Raw genomic sequence first — 22,208 nt, 5'->3', positions numbered from 1 at the left:
TTATAGCAAGGGGGTAAGGCTCTCTGGAATTATCAGGAAAGAATGAGAAAAAATTATACATCCCAGGGGCTGAGAGAAAGTTTAGTTACAAGTTTTCCAGAAATGCTTCCAATCATTATGCTGCATTTGGATAGTTGGCCTGGAGTGGAAAAGACGACAGAATATATGGCTCCATTATCAATTAGGAAGTGATCCGACATGCTAGTTACCTGAGTTTTCCAGAGTTACTACAGGGTCCAGGCTTCCAATAGACAGCTGGTTCTGGGAACCACTCCAAAGAGCCCCAGACCCCTCAGTCCCTTTCAGGGACACTGGTTATCTGAGCCCTTGGGGATGGAGGTCCTCGAGGGCACTCAGGCTTCAAGTAATTGTTTCCACAAAGGTGGCATGGCTTATGGGGCTCTGAATTCTGTTGTTGCTTTTGAGGGCAGTCTCATTTCCAGTGGCTTATCCACATAAGTGGCATCTGGGGCCAGGACCTCACGTAGTCTGGTCTGACATGGTATGTAAGGTGACAACTAAGGACTCAGGTTGTTTTTTTTAATTCTCCTGTTTTTGTTTGTTTTTGTTTTGTTTTTATCTTGGTTGTAATATACCCAGTTGGCAGCGTGTAAGAGCTCCTCCAGTTTCCTTCAAGTACAACAGCCAATTTTTGCATTTCCTCTGAATAATTAGGGCTGATTAAGTGATAAATTTGTCCTTTAAAATCATCTCAGCTTGGGGCGCCTGGGTGGCGCAGTCGGCTAAGTGTCCGACTTCAGCCAGGTCACGATCTCGCGGTCCGTGAGTTCGAGCCCCGCGTCAGGCTCTGGGCTGATGGCTCAGAGCCTGGAGCCTGTTTCTGATTCTGTGTCTCCCTCTCTCTCTGCCCCTCCCCTGTTCATGCTCTCTCTCTGTCCCAAAAAAATAAATAAAAAACGTTGAAAAAAAATTAAAAAAAAAATAAAATCATCTCAGCTTTAGGGCTGTCAGGGGAGATAGCCATATATGTCATGAGAGCCTCCCCCAACCTCCCCAAGAAGGCCATTGGGGCCTCATTTGGTATTTGTAAAATAGTGGCTAATTTTCTCAAACTGTTTTACACATTTAAACTTGCAAACAATATCACATGGAAAACAGGCACAGCTTGCTGTGGAAAAAAGAACATGCCACTTTATATTATATGCATTTATATTCATCAGACACAAAAAGAAAATTAGGCAAACAATGCAGTTTTCCTTCCATACACATTTGCTTTCTCATTTTTTTAAGTCAACAGTAAAACCACATAGGAAATAACCATTTAATGGAAATGTTTACTCTGAAAATCTTAATACAGACAATTACATTTAAACAACTTCTCTAGTTTTCATCAATTAACATTAACAATTATGAAATTACTTTCAAAAATGTTTTTCATCTTATCCAAAAAAATCATGCAAGGAAAGTTAATGTATGCGTCTCCCAAAAGTAACATTTTTTTTCCTTTCAGGAGTATAGATTTTGTATGCATTTATTTCCAACACAAAGGAAATTTTCAGGCAAACAGTGCAATTCACCTTTCAAACAAATTTGCTTTCACATTTTTTATAGCTAAATAGTAAAATAATAAAAAGGAAATACCATTTTACGGAAACTTATGCTAAAAGTTTTAACAATACAGACACTATTTTCAAATAACTTCTGTAATATTCCTTAATTAACACTAATTATTATGAAATTATTTTGAATGTTTTCTTCTTACCAAAAATGCATGGAGGGCAAATAAAAGTATGCCTGCCCCCACAAGGGTAACATTTTTCTTTTATTAACCAATGCAATAAAGCAGAAAAAAGTAGCATTTAAAATTTCTCTTTGCAAAAACAAACAAAAAAAAACTGGCACATAACTTATTTTTAGTATTTGCTACGGCCTCCTCTTTCAGATCGGTTTCCCCCATGACCACCTCTGGAACCCCCATAACTTGAGCTACCATACGATTCACGAATAGCAGGGTACACCCTATCCATGGAAGGTGGAAACCCTCATTCCTGTCTGCCACCATGCTCACGACCACTTAAATAGACATCATTCCGGCTGCTTGAGTAACTTCCTCTACTTCCACCGTATCCATCACGTGTGCAGCTACAACCATCATAGCGACTGCTTCCACCGTAAGTTAGGAGGAGGTCCTCGTGCTGGTGGTGCACCATGGGAGCTACCTGCAAAGTCAATGACCAAGTAAAAACAACTAACTACATGACAATTTTGGAGAGTATCACTGCACTGTGATTCTAGTTCAAGTACTAAATATTTGGAAGAGACACGTTTTTATCTGCCTCTGCTGAGAAAATATTATGCTGCACTAATCAAGGTATTTTAAACTTAAAAGGAAGTACAAATGTAGTATTTTTCAGGTTAAACAGGTTATTTGAAGTAAATGTTCTATCAGTTTCTGAAAAAGGACTGAAATCCTGATCTTCATGTTGTTCTTATGCTTTCTACTGTTGAACACTGTCCCTTTCTTGTTATTTAATGTGTATTTATTTTGTGATAGAGTATGTGCATGCAGGGGAGAGAGAGAGTGGCAAAGGTTGAGAGAAAATCCTAAGCAGGCTCCATACTGTCCGTGCAGTGCCCAACCCTGAACTCAAACCCATGCTGTGAACCATGAGATCATAACCTGAACTAAAATCCAGAGTTAGATATTTAGCCCACAAAGCCAACCCAACCAAGAGCTCCTCCCTTCCTTGTATTTAAGTATTTTTTCTCTAATTAGGGATAAGAGGAGACTGCCAGTTTAGCCGCAAAGGCATTGTTCGTTTAAATGTACTATTAAAGTAATTCAAGGATCTTCAAACTAATCAGAGTATCATTCTATAGTTTTTCCTTTGTGGAATTAGATGTAACAATATATATACCAATCTTGCCTGTTAAATCTAATTCTATGATTTATCAGGAAAAACTGGACTCGTACCGTAACTCTCATATGATTCTCTGTAAGAGCCTCCACTTGAATGTTCAGAATAATCTCTCTCACGACCTCCACCATAGCTATCACGATCACTAAATTTAAAAAATATTAATGTAAGAATTAAGACTTTCAAGCAGCTATTTGATAAAAATGACAACTTTCAGTACCTATATCCTCTAGAGTAATGTTCATCCCGAGAACTTGAATGGCCATAGTAACGGTATGCATAGTTTCTAGGTGATGGAGAATAATCCTTGGTGTCCCGGGAACTTGGATAATCTCTGCTCGAGTAACTTAAATAAAGAAGTAAATTGTTAAAATGTAATTTCTATTCCCAGAATATATTTTAAAACTCTGACCAAAAAAAAAAAAAAACTTTTTTCAATGGGCACCCTTGAATACACTTTTTTTCCAAAGATGATACACACATGGCCAACAAGCACATGAAAAGATGCTCAGTTGATCATTAGCTAATAAATACAAATCAAAATACTACCTCACACCTAGTAAGTTGGCTATAATAGCTTAAAACATGGAAAATATCAACTTAGTATCAAGTTAGTGAGAAATTCAAACTTGTACTTCGATGACAGAACTGCAAAGTTAAGTACAATCCATGTGGGAAAAGTTAGTTCCTTAGAAAATTAAACAGAATTACTACACAACCATGAATTTCCACCCCTAAGTATACACCCAAAAGAACTGAAAACAGGTACTGAAATACTATCAAACAGGTTCAAAAATGTACTATGATGATAGTAACCCAGATTATATTTATTATATACACAACAGAATATAATAAACCATTAAAATAACCAGAAGGATTCATACTACAATACGGAGAACTACTGAGAACACTTATGCTAGAGGAAAGAAGCCATATGGTCTCATTCCATTACTATGATATATCCAGAATAGGTAAATCAACAGAGACAGAATCAGATGGATGTTTGTCAGGCTCTAGCGAAGGGTGCAGGCAACCCTTAATGTTACAGGGTTTTACTGTAGGATGATGAAATATTTTGCAAATGGGTAAGTGTGGCAATTATAGAATGCTGTAAATGTACTAAATATTTCTAAATTGTTAACTTAAAAATATTTAGCTTTATGTTAGAACTTCAACAACAAAAAATGCATTATTGACAATTTATATACTTTGTTTTCCCTTATGTATCTTTTTAAAAAGTTAATTAATTTTTGCAAAAGAAAGAGCACACAGTGTGACAGAACCTCAAACACACTCAGAGCAGAGCCCAATGTGGGGTTCGATCTCATAACTCTGAGATCATGATCTGAGTTGAAATCAGGAGTAGTATGCTTAACCTACTACTGAGTCACCCCGGCACCCCTCCTTTACCTATCTTTAGTATTGTAACCATCATCTCTTGGTGACATATAGTCATCTCTCCGGGAAGAGACCGGCTCTCTGCGTGAAGGACCTCCATAGTTTTCTCTTCCATGGGACAATGGACCTTTAATTTAAAGATTCTGAAGTAAGTGTCTCAGTAACTTTTATGAGATCAAATCACTGATTTCTTTCCACAATTCTTACAGGTTTCTCCTTTAGGATATTTATGTTCATTTTTTTGTCTGCATCTTTACATATATTTCTTGAATGTTTTATCTTCTGATATCTTCCACTCCATATATAAATTTTGCATAATCTTTAAATTACCATCAACTGCTAAAAAAAAGTTCTAAATATAAGCAACTTTGTAGCTACTTCCACATATTCAGTGATTAAATCTGCCTATTTTCCTCTGGCAGCTTTTCTCCCCTATTTGCTATGGTTTTACTTAATCTACCTCTTGTTTAGGTTACCTGAAAGTCTATTAATCATTATTTTTACTCTCAGTGTTCAATATACTCTCCATTATAAGATCCCATTACAACTGAACTATTCTTTTTGTATTCACACCTTGGTACTGCAGTCCTAGTTAAATGTTCTGATGGCTGTTCAAAAACACAGTATTTATAAGGATAAGTTATTTTAATTTATTTTCAAACTCCATCTACACACTTTCCTTGGTCTTTTAATGTTATTCTTAGCCACTATTTTAGGTCTCAAGATACTCCATGTTTTCTTATGTTTTACCTGTGTATATATACTAACACTGCCAAGAATACTTGTTCAGTGTCCTGAGTAGTTACACGGCAAAGGCGTTAAGTAACTTTAATGTATTAAATAATTATCCCATTGTTCATCAGTTTCCTAGATTGTCTTTTCTGTAGCCAGCTTGCTGCATAATTAAGGTTCAATTTAAAACTCTCCATTTCTTTTATATATCATTTCCTTTGTTTATTTCATCTCTTCATTCCATTAAAAGAATAGTGCCTTTTCCTGCTTTAAGAATCATTTTCTATTTACAACCCCCACTGCAAATTTCTAGTACCTGCATATGTAATATACCCTGCTTCCTCTATGATTTTGCTAATTTACAATGTTTTCCTTTAAATTCCTAAATGTTCCTGGTTATCACCTAAACATTTTCCATGGCTTTCCATATTCCATTATCCCTTCAAAGCCAGTATTTCTTACAATGTTTAAACCAAAGATTCACATGCAATGAAATCATTCAGTGATTAAAACTGCTCCAGCTAGAAGATATTTCACGCCCCTTACTTCTTTTTACATTCATAGGAATTGCTAATGAATATTAATAGCACAAATAGGTGTAAAACCTTCAAACTTCTCACTGACTGAAGTACATATGTATCTTCTTTCAGCTAGAGAAATGATTGACTGCCAATTCATCCCACTCACACCAACAGGAGTATCATATCATAGTGTATTACATTTCAAACTCTTTACATATACAATATTTTCTAATTTACCACACCAACTGGTAGATAGCTTGGTCTTTTTAATGATGGCAATACTGATTTCTAGGGTTTCATTAGCAATACTTTTTAGGGGCTAATTTGAAAGTACTGTACATTTTTCAAAATAAGAAAACTTTCTCCCATAAATATTCTCTTCATATATTAATTCTTATGATTAGTTCCTAGAGTTCAACCTTCATTTATTTATTTTTTGGCTCAGTATTTAATTCTTTCATTGGAAATGTGTAGGCTTCTTGTGTATTTTGTCAACAGCAAAATACACGTAATTACAGCAAATTACACTTGACATTCTACCAGATCCTCAGAAGGGTAAATATGATAATGGCAATTTCTATATAACAAGGTTTAAATAGCAATACTAAATTAAGAGAACTAAAGTTTTCAGATTTCTCTCAATTAAAAGATGGTATTTATTTCTTCACTCAAAAGTTTTCTATGCCCTCTTGCTTCCTTTTCTGTTCAATCCAAAATCTTACACCTACTTGTCAAAATTGTGTTAGTATATTTGAGGATACTCATCTCTTGCTTTGTCTTAAGTAACTTGAAATTCCCTAAGGACTGCTACCTAACAATTTAAAACATGAGCTCTCCACCAATCTTAATGTCTTCCATGTATTTTATAACTGAGCTCTCCACCAGTCACACTTTTAATGTCTTCTATATATTTCATACCTAAGTGCACTTCATATTCCCCCAACTTAAAATGTCAGTCTCCTTTAAGTCTATCAAGCCTTAATTTTTTAAATTAAATAACTATCCATGTGTACAGTACCTTCCCAGCTAATTTCTAAATTTATTAAGCATGAAATACTTATATAACGTATTTCCTTCCCAGTGAGAGAATTCTTGGTAGCAGAAAATATATCTTCTATGTACTTACATATTTCTTTGTATACTCACAGAACAAAAACAATGATTTACACATAAGCATTATGATTTTAATACTGAGCTTTCTGATAACTTTTACACTGGGGCATTACTAGCACAGATCCTTTTGAAGAACTCACACTGAGGTTAAGTGTGTATCCACCACCACCCACATTTCGAGCAAAAATTTTATAGCAGAACACCATTATGGTCCAAACACAGAAAGAAAAAAAGAAGTACTGTTTTGTTTATAACTTGTAGTTACTGTTTGTAACTAATTAAATATAAACCAGGTGATCAAAATACATAGCCAAACTATGCTATACATGAAAATATTCTCTCATGGGACACTTTCATGAAAATATTGACCTTGAATCCAGGTGAAAAAAGCCTGCTAATCAAAGCATGCTCACAGGAACTGTCAGAAAAATGAAGAGTTCCATAGCAAACATAGCCCTTAAAGGCAAAATTTTCCCCACTGATGTTTGCTAATTATCTACTGCATCTACAATTAGAACCTGAACAATTAGTTCCTCACCAAAAATAGGTTATGATCACTAAATAAGCCCCGTATGTTTCCTCACATTCCACTGTGCTTCTTGAAATTTAAACACTCAGTTTAAAATAAGTGATTTTCATTTATAAGAAACTATTGCCTTTTTAATTTATAGAATTTACCTCTTCCTCCAATCCCTCTATTGCTACGTCCTGGGGCAGAAGGAGCAGATTTTTTTGGAGGAGGACCTCCACTTCTTGAAGATGAACCTCTTTTAACTGGGAAGGGTCCCCTGGAAGAACTCATGTTGAGATTAACATATTCACGATCATCTGTATTTAAATGAAATCTTTTTAGTAAGTAGAATTTTTAATGATCAAGTTTCAATTATTGTTTAAAAATCTTTACTACACAATATTATCGTTTTAGGCATTCATCTTGTATAAACTAAAAGTGTTTCCTAGTAAGACATAAATAGAAGTCAAAGACTTCTTATGAAAATCAATTTGGAAAACCCAGAAAAATTTTAAGAAGCATTTTATATTCATATGAAAGAGACACACATTTGGGGAAAACTGAAAGAGTGGAGAAAAATGGTAAGTAATTGCTCTATTATCCTGGTGTCAAGAAAGCTTTTGAAAAATAGAACACATAGGTATAAATAAAGTTATTTTAAAAAATGAAAAGGGGAATATATTTCAAAAATGAAGTATCTTGAGAGTAAATTAACATACTATTCTTAAAGTTCACTTGCAAAATAATAGCAATTTTACATCAATGAAAAAAACTATGTTCTGTTCAATTTTAATAGTTTAAGATATACATATTAAATCATCAAAAATCATTTGTTTATCTTTTCAACTAGAAAAAGTCCCCAGTATTGTTATAGGTAAGAAAAATATGAATATTTTGAAACATGGGAAAAATACTAAAATTTTCTCATGACCAAGTTAGTGTGTTTTAAAATGGGTCAAACTTTGCAATTCCACTTTAGGAGCCATTTCCTAAAACTCACACTTAATTATCAAAAATGGAAGCCCAATGTTTGATTTGAAGACTGGTTAATAGAAGAAATAAAGTTTATGTGGTACATGAAGCGACTCCCTTTCATAATGAATAAAAAAGATTTCTCTGAAAAGTTCGTAAACACCATTTTCAGTAACTCATTATCCCTCCCACACACGATAAAGGTACATACTATTTGTGAAGCAGCAGCTTTTAAATTTCTTTCTGAATAAACCCATCTTCAAAAATCTAAAAAAAGCTCTATATTATTTCCTATATTTTCCCAAATCCAAGGTTTTTTTTTTTTTTACAAAAAACCAAGGAAGAAAACCCTTCTTTCAAAATGACGAGATTTGCATAGATGTTTGCACACGCACACATGGAAAACAATACTGCAAGGTTAATCCTGAAATATGAAGTATTATGCATGAAACATGTATTTTGAGTGATTTTACTTTCTCTTGTGTACTTTTAAAGACTCCCCAATGTTTTTGTGATGCAATGAAATAACTTCCACAATAAAGAAAAGATGGATTTTCAAATATAAGCCAACAATTTTTTTATCTAAGCTCTATGTCCAACATGGGGCTCAACCTCACAGCCCCAAGATTAAAAGTCCCATGCTCTACAAACAGAGCCAGCCAGTCATTGTTATGAACAACCAATCTTAACTTCTATAAAAACATACAATCAATAAAAATGAGTACTGAGGAAAAATTGTTGATTTGACTAGAAATAATTGGTAATACTGCTAAAACAAACTAAATTTAGTTTGGTATCTATGCCATTTCACTGCAAGATTATTTTTTGCACATTACCTATTTCAATCATTTTTTAAAACTATAAACGCTTAGCATTTATTACTAATGTTAATTCCTCATCTAATGAATCTAACAGTTCATCCATCTCATAAAAGATGTAAATAAAAACTGAAGTAATTCCATACATTCAAACTTACTGTTTCCCAGTTCTATGGTTGCATCCTTGTATTTTAAAACATTACCCAAGTGTCCTCCACGTGAGGGACGCACTCTCACTCCCCCACTTCCTCCTCTTCCACAGCTTGCACTTTTTGAATGGCCTCTGCTTCTTGGAGGAGGTGGTGGTTTCTGTCTACCACCACTTTCAAAAGATGGTTTGTTGGCTTGCTCTACTTTAATTGCTTTTCCATCCAACGACTAAAAACAGTAAGTATAATATAAGTATAATATTAAGTATAATAACCATAACATTACACCAATTTAAGTTTAACAAATGAACAAATGAACAAATCCAGTAACTACTGAAACTAAAATCAACTTAAAGATCAATGTGTTTTGTTCCTCAAAGCATGTATTTTATTGACCAGTCTCTTCACTTGCCAAATATGAGACATTTGACAAATAACTTCCCTCCATGAAGCCATTCAATACACAAGTACATATATATTTTTTAAAACTCTTGGCATTTCATCCAGTATTTAAAAATTAATAGCTCTCACATTTCATGAAAATACACATTTTCTACCATATAGCTCATTTCATTTTATTATTTCTACCATTTAAATTTTCCAGTGTCCCAAAGATATGTAAAACAATTGGGTATGTCACTTAGAAAACAAGTTACCAGTATTTATTCAGAATGATTATATTCTGTATTACTGTTATTTGTTGTTAAAAATGAACATTTACCAATACAATGGAGCCATATTTACTTACCTAATAGTTTCCTTTACTTTTCTTTAACAATACACTTATTTGGTCTTTAATATGTTTTGTCATACCCGGTTCTTAACTCAGTTTTGTTTTAAATATGTCCCTAAAACACACCGTTTTAATGTAGCACTTCATACTCTCCTTTTTCAGGACTACTTAAATTTTGTAAACTCTCAGAAATTTCAGAATGGTTTACCTTTTACACAGACCCAAACTATTTTTAAAAACGTAATTTTTAGTAATTGTTCCACACAGAGAAGCCTGGGTATCTCCGTCAGTTAAGTGCCCAACTCTCTGCACCTCCCCAATTCTCTCAAAATAAACATTAAAAAAATAACTGTTGCACATAAACATTCTGGTATTTTATATTGTTTTTCAAAAAGAATCTTAGGTCCTAAATTCCTACTGAGACTTCACTGGGCCCTACCCCATCTAAACAGCCACAACTAGCAATTCCACCTTGCAGACTCAATTGCTGTTTCTAGGTCCAAAATATTTTCCACAATTTATGCAGGGCTGCTTCCTTCACAAAATGCAGGATTCAGCTAACATCTGTTTATCTTCGTGTCAACTCATTGTCAACTCCCCCTACTAACTAAATTACCTATTTTTTCTAATGTTTTTGTGTACAAGAAAATAATTATATTTACATTTTATTTTTATTTATACATTTCCTATCTTTTAACTTGGTATACAAAAAAATATATTATCTTATTTATAACCATTAGTTGCATTATCAATGGCTGGGACTCAATAAAATGCCTGGTGAATGAAAGAATTTAAGAGTAACTTCCATACAAACCCCATGTTCTTATACTTAAAAACCAGAAATCAAAGTAATTTTATAAAATATTCTAAGTAAGTTTCACTTACCTCTGTACACAATACAAAATCCTTGGCCAAATACAATTTCTACAATGCAGGCAAACATAAACTATCAAAGTAGCCATTTTACAAAAATCACTGAGTATAGAATAAAAACATACTAAGAAAAGAAGAGCAATATTAGACATGGGTTAAGAGTGAATTATTTTTATAACCACTTTACTAGTTTACTCATAATTGTCTTAAAGACAGCATCCCCTAATTTGACTGTAAAGATCCTGTTCAACTATTAATTTTTAAGGATTATTTTCCTAAGTAATAGGAATTAATTTTCTGTACTCCTCTTTCTAGGCTTTTATGGTATAGAAATCTTCCATGAATTTCAATAGCTTTTTTATGAAGAGGAACTTATTTCTACTGTAATTTTGTTTATGTAGGTTTGTTTTACAGTTTTAAGTTTTATTCTTACATTGCATTACTAGTTTGGAAATAGGTTCACAGATACTGCTCAAGTTTATATTCATGTCATTTTTTCCAACCACTCTGCAGGACTTATAGGACAAAAAGGAAGAATGACAATAATTTTGTCCTATGTGTAATTATGCCACCTTTTAAAAATTAGGAAAACAGAATCTAGAAATAGTATTCAATGAAGAACAGAGCTAGAAAATTATCAAAGAAGTGTTTTACCTTTCCATTCATATCTTTGGCAGCATCCTTAGCATCAGCAGGGCTCTCAAAAGTGATAAAAGCAAAGCCTCTGGACTTCTTTGTTTCCCGATCCTTCATCAAAATAACTGTAATCCATATAAAACTTTTAAATTTAATGTTACATAAAATTTTTCTTACTCTTTTCAAAGCTACTAATCAACACTTTGACAATTTTTGTTACGTCTTCTTTTAATTTAATTAATATTCTGGATGTAATAGTTAACCACCTTCAGAAAGGTATGTTAAAAACTTCCCATTTCAATCATTATGATTAATCTACAAAGCAACAGTGAAGAACTCTATAGTTAGCCTATCATCACATTTCAATGCTAAACTTATTACTGTTCCTTGTTTTCCATTCTCCATAGTAAGAGCCTCTTAAATGTCTCTTACTTCGTTCACTGTTCTAAGTACTTTCCCAATATGAAACATAAATATAAGAAAAAGTGTTCAGATAAGCTTTAAGACAGAAAAATAATTTTTGCATAGCTGTTCAGTTATATACATTTACTTTGAATATTTACATATGCTAGTTCTAAGAATTACCTTCCACTATGGGACCATATTTCCCAAATACAACTTCAAGAGTCTTTTCATTAGTCTCGATACTGAGGCCTCCTATAAACAGCTTCCCAGGCCAATCAGCTTCCATCATTTTGCTGTAACTAATTAAAAACATTATATACATACACATTACAAACAATAAATTATAAGTCAAAAAGATCAAATTTGATCACACAGTGTATGAAAAATTCAAGTTACGTACCCTACCAAAGCTCTATTTTGCTTTTTACTTACAAGAAAAATGAAACTTGTGACGTAAACAGCAAAATGAACGCCAACTTAAGACAAACTCTGCTTATCTACATAGATTTCATAAAAACTTATAGTGGTAAGACTACTGTAGTTCCTTTGGCTATACTATGGTTTCAATTTTTAAAAAGCAAAATGTGTCACTTTCAATAATAACAAATGTGTATCTGTATACAACAGTTAACGTCTAACTTTTAAGTAAACCTCAATACCTTAAACTTATTTTGGACTTCTCCCCCTGAATCTATTCTCATTTATTTTGTTTATGTATCAAACACTCTTTATTTACAGTAATTTGTTTAAGATATTTTTAGAATGCTAAGTCATAAAGTAAGGTCAGAATTAAAGCCTTCTGAAATGCAAATTAATCTGTGACGAAACATAGTCAAACTTTAGCAAATGCCGAAGCAATTGTGTGATTTAAATTAAACTGGCTATTAAAAATTTGACAATTCCTATCAGGTGAATCAACATTTTGACATCTGGTTAGTAAACCATAAATTTATAATCACAGTAATTAAATATTGTGCCTTTATTTTTCAGTTAACACCTCACGCGTCAGATAAACCGTTAAGAAAAAAAAGGGCACATTGATCAAAATGGCGCCCTGCCGTCCGACAAACAATGCACGACGACCCGCCTTCACACAACTGAAAAAAGCCAAGAGAAACAGCAAAGGTTGTACACAAGGCCATTAAAAAGGGCTGTCTTTGCGAAGTAAATGGGTCCGTACATCTCGTCCTAACCCCAACACGTTTTTAACCCATACAGATAGTTCACGGACAAAATCCAGGAACTTCACGGACTTTCCACCGCGGCCCCAGGAACACATTGCCAACAGGAACGAAAGCAAGACTACTTTCCAGTAAATACTTTGAAACCTAACGCCTCTAAATGTTCTATGCACACATATATTTACACTTAATTTATCAATTAAGACTTACTGAAAAACCTGACAGAAAAATCAAAGTTGGAATTACCACAGCTTATCAATTTACATGAAAAGATATTGCTATGGGCTATTTTTCCTGAGGTATAAAACCACCCATTGTTCCTAAAATCCCGAAATTCTTACCTTTTTAGCTCCTATTTTCCACAAGCGCAACTTAAGCCGCTACCTTAGCGACCACTAGCTAAACTAACGGCTGAGAGCAACTGCGCGACCAATTTAACGAGGTGAAAGAACCCGGATGATGAGGCGCAGAGGAAGTAGGGAATGCGGAAACTTTACAAAGTGGAGGGGGAGCGAGCTGAGAAGCCCGCGAGGAAAAAGCGTGTAAGCGGGTTGAACAACCAAATGTGTTCTGTACCTCCGCTTTATTATTTACTTTCTCCAGTTACATTAAAGTAATCCAGGTAAAGAAAGAACTAAATTTTACTATCAGCTATCCAGAATTTATCATTGTCTCATGTATTGACAACACACTGTCAGATGTCGTTTAGTATTTTTCAGTGCGGGAAGGAAAAATAGCTAATAATGGTGACAAAAAATACAGTAACAATACAATGAAAATAGCAAAAGTACTTAAAAATCCATAGCTTCAATATCTTTGAAGTATATATCTTTGAGAAACTTAATCTTCAGTTTTCAGTAAGTACATGAAACTTACAAAATTATGAAAAACAACAAATCTCTGTGAAACTAGTCTGACATTATTCGTATGATAAACAAAATCCTTAATAAACAATTCTATCTGGTAAAATAAATACATTTCTGTTCCTGAAAAAAATACTGTTATTAGCTGGCAGACTATCCCTTTTAAGTAAAAATTATTCCTTCTATGAATTCACTTGAAAATGCAACCTAACATTAGAAAATACTCTTAAATAACCAGAATACAACTAAAACTTATTTTTTGTGATATTCTCTAAAATTTGTCCATTTGTCTACACATTTTGCATAGCTAATAATTTGTGTATATCTCAAAACTTACAGCTCTTAAAAAATAATACTGGAGTTACCATTTTCAGTGTTTACATCTCTTTCAACAAACCTATGTCTGCTAATTTTTATATTTCTCAAATTATGAAGTACTGAGAATTTCTGTATGTATAGAGAATATAGTGATGATTATGTCTGTAGAAATCATAATTTCCCTTTCTAATATTTTTCCTTCAGGAAAATAATTCAGAAGTGAATTTATGCACCAAAGGTAAAATTAGTCTTATGCACAATATTATTTTAGAAGATTGGTTTCAAAGTGGCAGTTACCAATATGTTAGAACTGTTATTAATTCCTTCCTAACCAAAACTGTTATAACTACATTCCTAGATAGATTACATTCTTACTTGAAAGACATCAATTTTAACCATAGCTGTGTCAAAATTAATTATTTTTCTCATTTTTAATAGTTAAAACATTCCTTTTATTTTAATTTATATCTCTTTAGAGAAACTATGATGTATTTTGTTAATGTAACAGTTATATTATAAATAATTAAATAGTATATTATTATCAATTAATAATACAAATGAAGACTCAATATATTTTCCAGTGAAAGGACACTATTGGGAAAGCAGATATAGACATAATATAATGTGTTAGGTGCCATTAAAAGCAGGAGAAAATGTTCCAATTATTTTTTAAAAAGAAATACACATAATAGTGATTGTCATTTTCTAAATAATTATCAGAATCAGACACTTAGATAAAATACATATACATATTATATTACTCAGTTAATGTTTAAAACTCCTCTAACATCATGTCCACCTTGCAAGAGAGAAAACAGGACATTAAAACTTACTCCCAATTTCAGATATCTATTTCTAGAAAAACTGAGATTTATACCTAATGATCTGGCCCCAGATACTTTGTTATGAAAGAGAACTGGTTAAAAGCATGTAAAAGTAAAAATTTACTAAGACGTATTTAGAGAAAATTTTGAAAATTGATTGTAACTTATTAGATATACTACTTAAGGAATATTCTAGGCAGAATAATGTTTGCAGAGTCATGGGGTTAATAAAAGTGGTATGGCAGATGACAAAAAATATATATATAATGAGACTTGCTGGGAACAATGTACAGAAGTATGCAAAGTTGAGGGCAAAAGGAAACTTGGGGGAAAGTCATTTTGACTGGAAATAATGAATTTCTGCAAAATAGGATGCATATATTAATTAAAACAACATTATAATGTAGTCAGGCAAACTGAGAAGACTCTTAAGCTTCAAAATACAGTAGTTGTGTGAAATTGGATAAAATACATAACCTCTTAAATTTAGTCTGCAAAACTGATAATGGTATTATCAAACTGAATTACCTGTTCTGAGCACAATACCTGAAATGTAATACAGGGCTCCAAAAAAAAAAAAGTGTGTAAACTATATAATTACTTTTATATGAAGTAGAACCTAAAAGTAACACATTCTTTATGGAATGGTCAATGATGTCAAAACCGTACTTTAAAAAGAATTGTGTTGTTTTGTATGTTTTGCCAAAAGTAAATCATTGCATGATTGCATAATTACATAATTTCACTAAAAACAGGCTCAATAAGAGATAGAAAAGAATGACAATAACATCCACACACGTGATTGGAGTGAAGAATAAATTAACGATATAAATATATTAAAAAGAATTATAAGAAATCTTTGGTGACCTCTTATATTAGTGCATTTCTTTTGAAAGTTAAATGACAGATGATTAAAAAAATAATTTGTCAAGAATTTTTCAAGAAGAAATAGAAATCCCAAGATAATTCATAGTGATTTTTTTTAATGTTTATTTCTTCATTTTGAGAGAAAGAGAGAACAGGGGAGGGGCAGAGAGAGAGGGTGAGAGAGAATCCTAAGCAGGTGCTGCTGTCAGCACATGGCCCAACTCACGACCACGAGATCATGACCTAAGCTGAAATCAAGAGTCCCATGCTTAACTGACTGAGCCACTCAGGTGCCCCTGATGTTAATCTTTTTTAGTTTTTTGAAATGTTTATTTTTGAGAGGCAGACAGAGTGTGATCAGGGCAGTGGCAGAGAAAAAGAAGGAGACAGAGAATCCCATGCAGGCCCACGCTGCCAGAACAAGGTCCAATGCAGGGCTTGAACTCACCAACTGTGAGGTCATTACTTGAGCCAAAACCAAGAGTTAGCTGCTCAACTGGCTGAGCCACCCAGGTGCCCTGACTCATGGTGAATTCTAAGGGATAGTCTGAAAAAAAATTGTTAAAAGGTCACTATACCATTCATAAATGTAAATAAATACACATATATACAATTTTTGTAGTATTTCTATTTTCATAGAATTCAGATGACAAAAGTTAAGTATGTCAATTCATTTTATGGACTCTAAAGATAAAAGTAGTATATAATTCAAACTACAAATTAGAAAGAAGGTCATTTACTTAATTGAAAAAATATTGCAATTATAAAATAAAAATTAAAACATAAGAATTATGTTTACTGGATAATATAGGAAGTGATTCATTTAATTACAAATTTCATTATCTCATCTCATTATTGCCATATTACTAGGAACTACTATTCTTGTTCTCATTTTACACATTTCTTCTTATTTGAAGAAAAAAACTATAACAGCCTTTGAAGTAAATGAAGAATGATTTGAGTACATAGAGATGAGTCTTCCAATATGCCTTCAGTATGACCTTAAATAATATTAAAAAGTCACTGAAAATTATGACTGTCACATATATACATTTAATATGTATGTGTGTATATCTACATGTGTACATTTCTATATGTGAGTTATATAGGTTATGTGGAAGTATATGTATACATGTAGTTTTTATGTATACTATAAAATATATGTAATAATATACATATATTACCTTTTCAGTTATAATTTTGGAGTTTGTTTAAAAAAGTCAATGTTGAAGAATGGAGAATATTCTGACAGGGCTCCCCTATTGTATATTAAAGAGGATTATAGAGTTAGGATGAATGAAACAATTTAGTGCATGCATAAAGAATGATAACCAGAAACACCGTACACAATAATAAAAGAACAACTGATATGCAGTGTTCTTGAAAATATAAAGCAGGGGGCGCCTGGGTGGCTCAGTCGGTTAAGCGTCCGACTTCAGCCAGGTCACGATCTCGCACTCCGTGAGTTCGAGCCCCACGTCAGGCTCTGGGCTGATGGCTCGGAGCCTGGAGCCTGTTTCCGATTCTGTGTCTCCCTCTCTCTCTGCCCCTCCCCGTTCATGCTCTGTCTCTCTCTGTCCCAAAAATAAATAAATGTTGAAAAAAAATTAAAGAAAAAATATAAAGCAGAATCAATGTAGTTTGCTAGTGATTTGAAGAAATATTGTGAGTAGAGATGTTGCATTAGAGTATGTGGATAAATATAAGAAACAAAATTCAAAATACAGGAACAATGTTGGATTCTCAACCTGGTGGTTTTTTAATAAATTGAAAAAAATAATTGAAGGGGAAAACTTTTAACAGACACTTACAATATTCAAACCAATAGCAATATATAGTTCTCATTTGGATTCTATTTCAAAGAAACATTAAAATTTTTGCTATTTAAAGGAAAATTTAATTTTTAAAAAATTTTTTTTTCAACGTTTATTTATTTTTGGGACAGAGAGAGACAGAGCATGAACGGGGGAGGGGCAGAGAGAGAGAGAGAGACACAGAATCGGAAACAGGCTCCAGGCTCTGAGCCATCAGCCCAGAGCCTGACGCGGGGCTCGAACTCACGGACCGCGAGATCGTGACCTGGCTGAAGTCGGATGCTTAACCGACTGCGCCACCCAGGCGCCCCAAGGAAAATTTAATTTTAATATATGTGATATTTAATGATCTTTTAGAAGTCATAGTAATATTTTTTAGGTCTTTTTCTGGTAATATGAGGACCAAATGCCTACAATTTGTCATTACCTACTATATGCACTTTGGCTTGACAGACTTTTGAAATTTATTTTAAAGTTTATTTTTGAGAGGAGAGAGAGAGAGAAAGAGAGAGGGAGAGGGGGAGAGAGAGAGAGAGAGAGAGAGAGAGAGAGAGAGAGAAAGAACATGACTGGGGGAGGGGCAGAAGAGAGGGAGATACAGAATCCAAAGCAGGCTCTAGGCTCTGAGCTGTCAGCACAGAGCCTGAAATGGGGTTCAAACCCATGAACCGTGAGATTATGACCTGAGCTGAAGTCGGATGTCTAACTGACTGAGCGACCAAGGCACCGTTGACTTGACAAATTTATTTAATAAGGCTTTTCTCCTCACAGCTCCCTCAACTTTGTCTTGCCCTCATTTTAGTCAAGCACTAACATACCAAAGTCAGAAGGCGTACTTCTGACCTACTTCCAAACAGTCCATTATGAGAATCAGCTGCCAGTGACATTTCTTGTAAAAATGCCCCTATTTAGCCTCCTGCTCACCCTTCTGCTGGTCTTCCCATAAGTTCCTGCAAGCTGTTTTTATCCCTTCCTCTTAAACATTTCTTAAATTGTTTTAATGTTTATTTATTTTTGAGAGAGACAGAGCATGAACAGGGGAACAGGGGAGAGAGAAAGGGAGGGAGGCAGAGAATCTGAAGCAAACTCCAGGCTCTGAACTGTCATCACAGAGCCCGAGCTCTAATCCATGAACCATGAGATCATGACATGAGCTGAAGTCAGACGCTTAACTCACTGAAACACCCAGTGCCCCTATCTCTTCTTAAAAAAAGACATTTTCTGCTTGGTTTTGAGATACTCACAGATTCTAAGATTGGCACATTCTTCTATTCAATATTTGTTTTATTTTATTTTATTTTTTTTTGAAAATTAAATAGTTGCTTTATTTTTCTTTTTTTTTTTAATATATGAAATTTATTGACAAATTGGTTTCCATACAACACCCAGTGCTCATCCCAAAAGGTGCCCTCCTCAATACCCATCACCCACCCTCCCCTCCCTCCCACCCCCCATCAACCCTCAGTTTGTTCTCAGTTTTTAACAGTCTCTTATGCTTTGGCTCTCTCCCACTCTAACCTCTTTTTTTTTTCCTTCCCCTCCCCCATGGGTTCCTGTTAAGTTTCTCAGGATCCACATAAGAGTGAAACCATATGGTATCTGTCTTTCTCTGTATGGCTTATTTCACTTAGCATCACACTCTCCAGTTCCATCCACGTTGCTACAAAAGGCCAGATTTCATTTTTTCTCATTGCCACGTAGTATTCCATTGTGTATATAAACCACAATTTCTTTATCCATTCATCAGTTGATGGACATTTAGGCTCTTTCCATAATTTGGCTATTGTTGAGAGTGCTGCTATGAACATTGGGGTACAAGTGCCCCTATGCATCAGTACTCCTGTATCCTTTGGGTAGATTCCTAGCAGTGCTATTGCTGGGTCATAGGGTAGGTCTATTTTTAATTTTCTGAGGAACCTCCACACTGCTTTCCAGAGCGGCTGCACCAATTTGCATTCCCACCAACAGTGCAAGAGGGTTCCCGTTTCTCCACATCCTCTCCAGCATCTATAGTCTCCTGATTTGTTCATTTTGGCCACTCTGACTGGCGTGAGGTGATACCTGAGTGTGGTTTTGATTTGTATTTCCCTGATAAGGAGCGACGCTGAACATCTTTTCATGTGCCTGTTGGCCATCTGGATGTCTTCTTTAGAGAAGTGTCTATTCATGTTTTCTGCCCATTTCTTCACTGGGTTATTTGTTTTTCGGGTGTGGAGTTTGGTGAGCTCTTTATAGATTTTAGATACTAGCCCTTTGTCCGATAGGTCATTTGCAAATATCTTTTCCCATTCCGTTGGTTGCCTTTTAGTTTTGTTGGTTGTTTCCTTTGCTGTGCAGAAGCTTTTTATCTTCATAAGGTCCCAGTAATTCACTTTTGCTTTTAATTCCCTTGCCTTTGGGGATGTGTCGAGTAAGAGATTGCTACGGCTGAGGTCAGAGAGGTCTTTTCCTGCTTTCTCCTCTAAGGTTCTGATGGTTTCCTGTCTCACATTTAGGTCCTTTATCCATTTTGAGTTTATTTTTGTAAATGGTGTGAGAAAGTGGTCTAGTTTCAACCTTCTGCATGTTGCTGTCCAGTTCTCCCAGCACCATTTGTTAAAGAGGCTGTCTTTTTTCCATTGGATGTTCTTTCCTGCTTTGTCAAAGATGAGTTGGCCATACGTTTGTGGGTCTAGTTCTGGGGTTTCTATTCTATTCCATTGGTCTGTGTGTCTGTTTTTGTGCCAATACCATGCTGTCTTGATGATGACAGCTTTGTAGTAGAGGCTAAAGTCTGGGATTGTGATGCCTCCTGCTTTGGTCTTCTTCAAAACTCCTTTGGCTACTCGGGGCCTTTTGTGGTTCCATATGAATTTTAGGATTGCTTGTTCTAGTTTCGAGAAGAATGCTGGTGCAATTTTGATTGGGATTGCATTGAATGTGTAGATAGCTTTGGGTAGTATTGACATTTTGACAATATTTATTTTTCCAATCCATGAGCAGGGATTGTCTTTCCATTTCTTTAAATCTTCTTCAATTACCTTCATAAGCTTTCTATAGTTTTCAGCATACAGATCCTTTACATCTTTGGTTAGATTTATTCCTAGGTATTTTATGCTTCTTGGTGCAATTGTGAATGGGATCAGTTTCTTTATTTGTCTTTCTGTGGCTTCATTGTTAGTGTATAAGAATGCAACTGATTTCTGTACATTGATTTTGTATCCTACAACTTTGCTGAATTCATGTATCAGTTCTAGCAGACTTTTGGTGGAGTCTATCGGATTTTCCATGTATAATATCATGTCATCTGCAAAAAGCGAAAGCTTGACTTCATCTTTGCCAATTTTGATGCCTTTGATTTCCTTTTGTTGTCTGATTGCTGATGCTAGAACTTCCAGCACTATGTTAAACAACAACGGTGAGAGTGGGCATCCCTTTCGTGTTCCTGATCTCAGGGAAAAAGCTCTCAGTTTTTCCCCGTTGAGGATGATGTTAGCTGTGGGCTTTTCATATATGGCTTTTATGATCTTTAAGTATGTTCCTTCTATTCCGACTTTCTCAAGGGTTTTTATTAAGAAAGGGTGCTGGATTTTGTCAAAGGCCTTTTCTGCATCGATTGACAGGATCATATGGTTCTTCTCTTTTTTTTTGTTAATGTGATGTATCACGTTGATTGATTTGCGAATGTTGAACCAGCCCTGCATCCCAGGAATGAATCCCACTTGATCATGGTGAATAATTCTTTTTATATGCTGTTGAATTCGATTTGCTAGTATCTTATTGAGAATTTTGGCATCCATATTCATCAGGGATATTGGCCTGTAGTTCTCTTTTTTTACTGGGTCTCTGTCTGGTTTAGGAATCAAAGTAATACTGGCTTTATAGAATGAGTCTGGAAGTTTTCCTTCCCTTTCTATTTCTTGGAATAGCTTGAGAAGGATAGGTATTATCTCTGCTTTAAACGTCTGGTAGAACTCCCCTGGGAAGCCATCTGGTCCTGGACTCTTATTTGTTGGGAGATTTTTGATAAGTGATTCAATTTCTTCGCTGGTTATGGGTCTGTTCAAGCTTTCTATTTCCTCCTGATTGAGTTTTGGAAGAGTGTGGGTGTTCAGGAATTTGTCCATTTCTTCCAGGTTGTCCAATTTGTTGGCATATAACTTTTCATAGTATTCCCTGATAATTGTTTGTATCTCTGAGGGGTTGGTTGTAATAATTCCATTTTCATTCATGATTTTATCTATCTGGGTCATCTCCCTTTTCTTTTTGAGAAGCCTGGCTAGCGGTTTGTCAATTTTGTTTATTTTTTCAAAAAACCAACTCTTGGTTTCGTTGATCTGCTCTACAGTTTTTTTTAGATTCTATATTGTTTATTTCTGCTCTGATCTTTATTATTTCTCTTCTTCTGCTGGGTTTAGGCTGCCTTTGCTGTTCTGCTTCTATTTCCTTTAGGTGTGCTGTTAGATTTTGTATTTGGGATTTTTCTTGTTTCTTGAGATAGGCCTGGATTGCAATGTATTTTCCTCTCAGGACTGCCTTCGCTGCGTCCCAAAGCGTTTGGATTGTTGTATTTTCATTTTCGTTTGTTTCCATATATTTTTTGATTTCTTCTCTAATTGCCT

At 34.5% G+C, this 22,208-nt stretch overlaps 2 protein-coding genes across 5 annotated transcripts in view; both read right to left on the bottom strand.

The window, feature by feature from the left end:
* Positions 1-22,208, bottom strand: part of LOC124527579 (gamma-taxilin-like) — a 697,565-nt gene that overhangs the window by 546,815 nt on the left and 128,542 nt on the right. The window lies entirely within an intron of this gene.
* On the bottom strand, positions 1,875-12,029 carry LOC124527578 (RNA-binding motif protein, X chromosome-like). The gene is given in 9 exon segments (XM_047100672.1): positions 1,875-2,138; positions 2,140-2,180; positions 2,936-3,024; positions 3,100-3,225; positions 4,290-4,404; positions 7,322-7,471; positions 9,148-9,322; positions 11,354-11,460; positions 11,921-12,029. Coding segments are annotated over 9 exon segments (1,176 nt in total).

Source organism: Lynx rufus, unplaced genomic scaffold (genome assembly GCF_022079265.1).
Source record: "Lynx rufus isolate CCGP_SWC_20201006 ecotype Redwood Valley unplaced genomic scaffold, mLynRuf1.p SCAF_51, whole genome shotgun sequence".
NCBI lineage: Eukaryota > Metazoa > Chordata > Mammalia > Carnivora > Felidae > Lynx > Lynx rufus.
The sequence above is the reverse complement of the archived record's forward strand: the minus strand, read 5'-3'. Positions and strand labels throughout refer to the sequence as shown.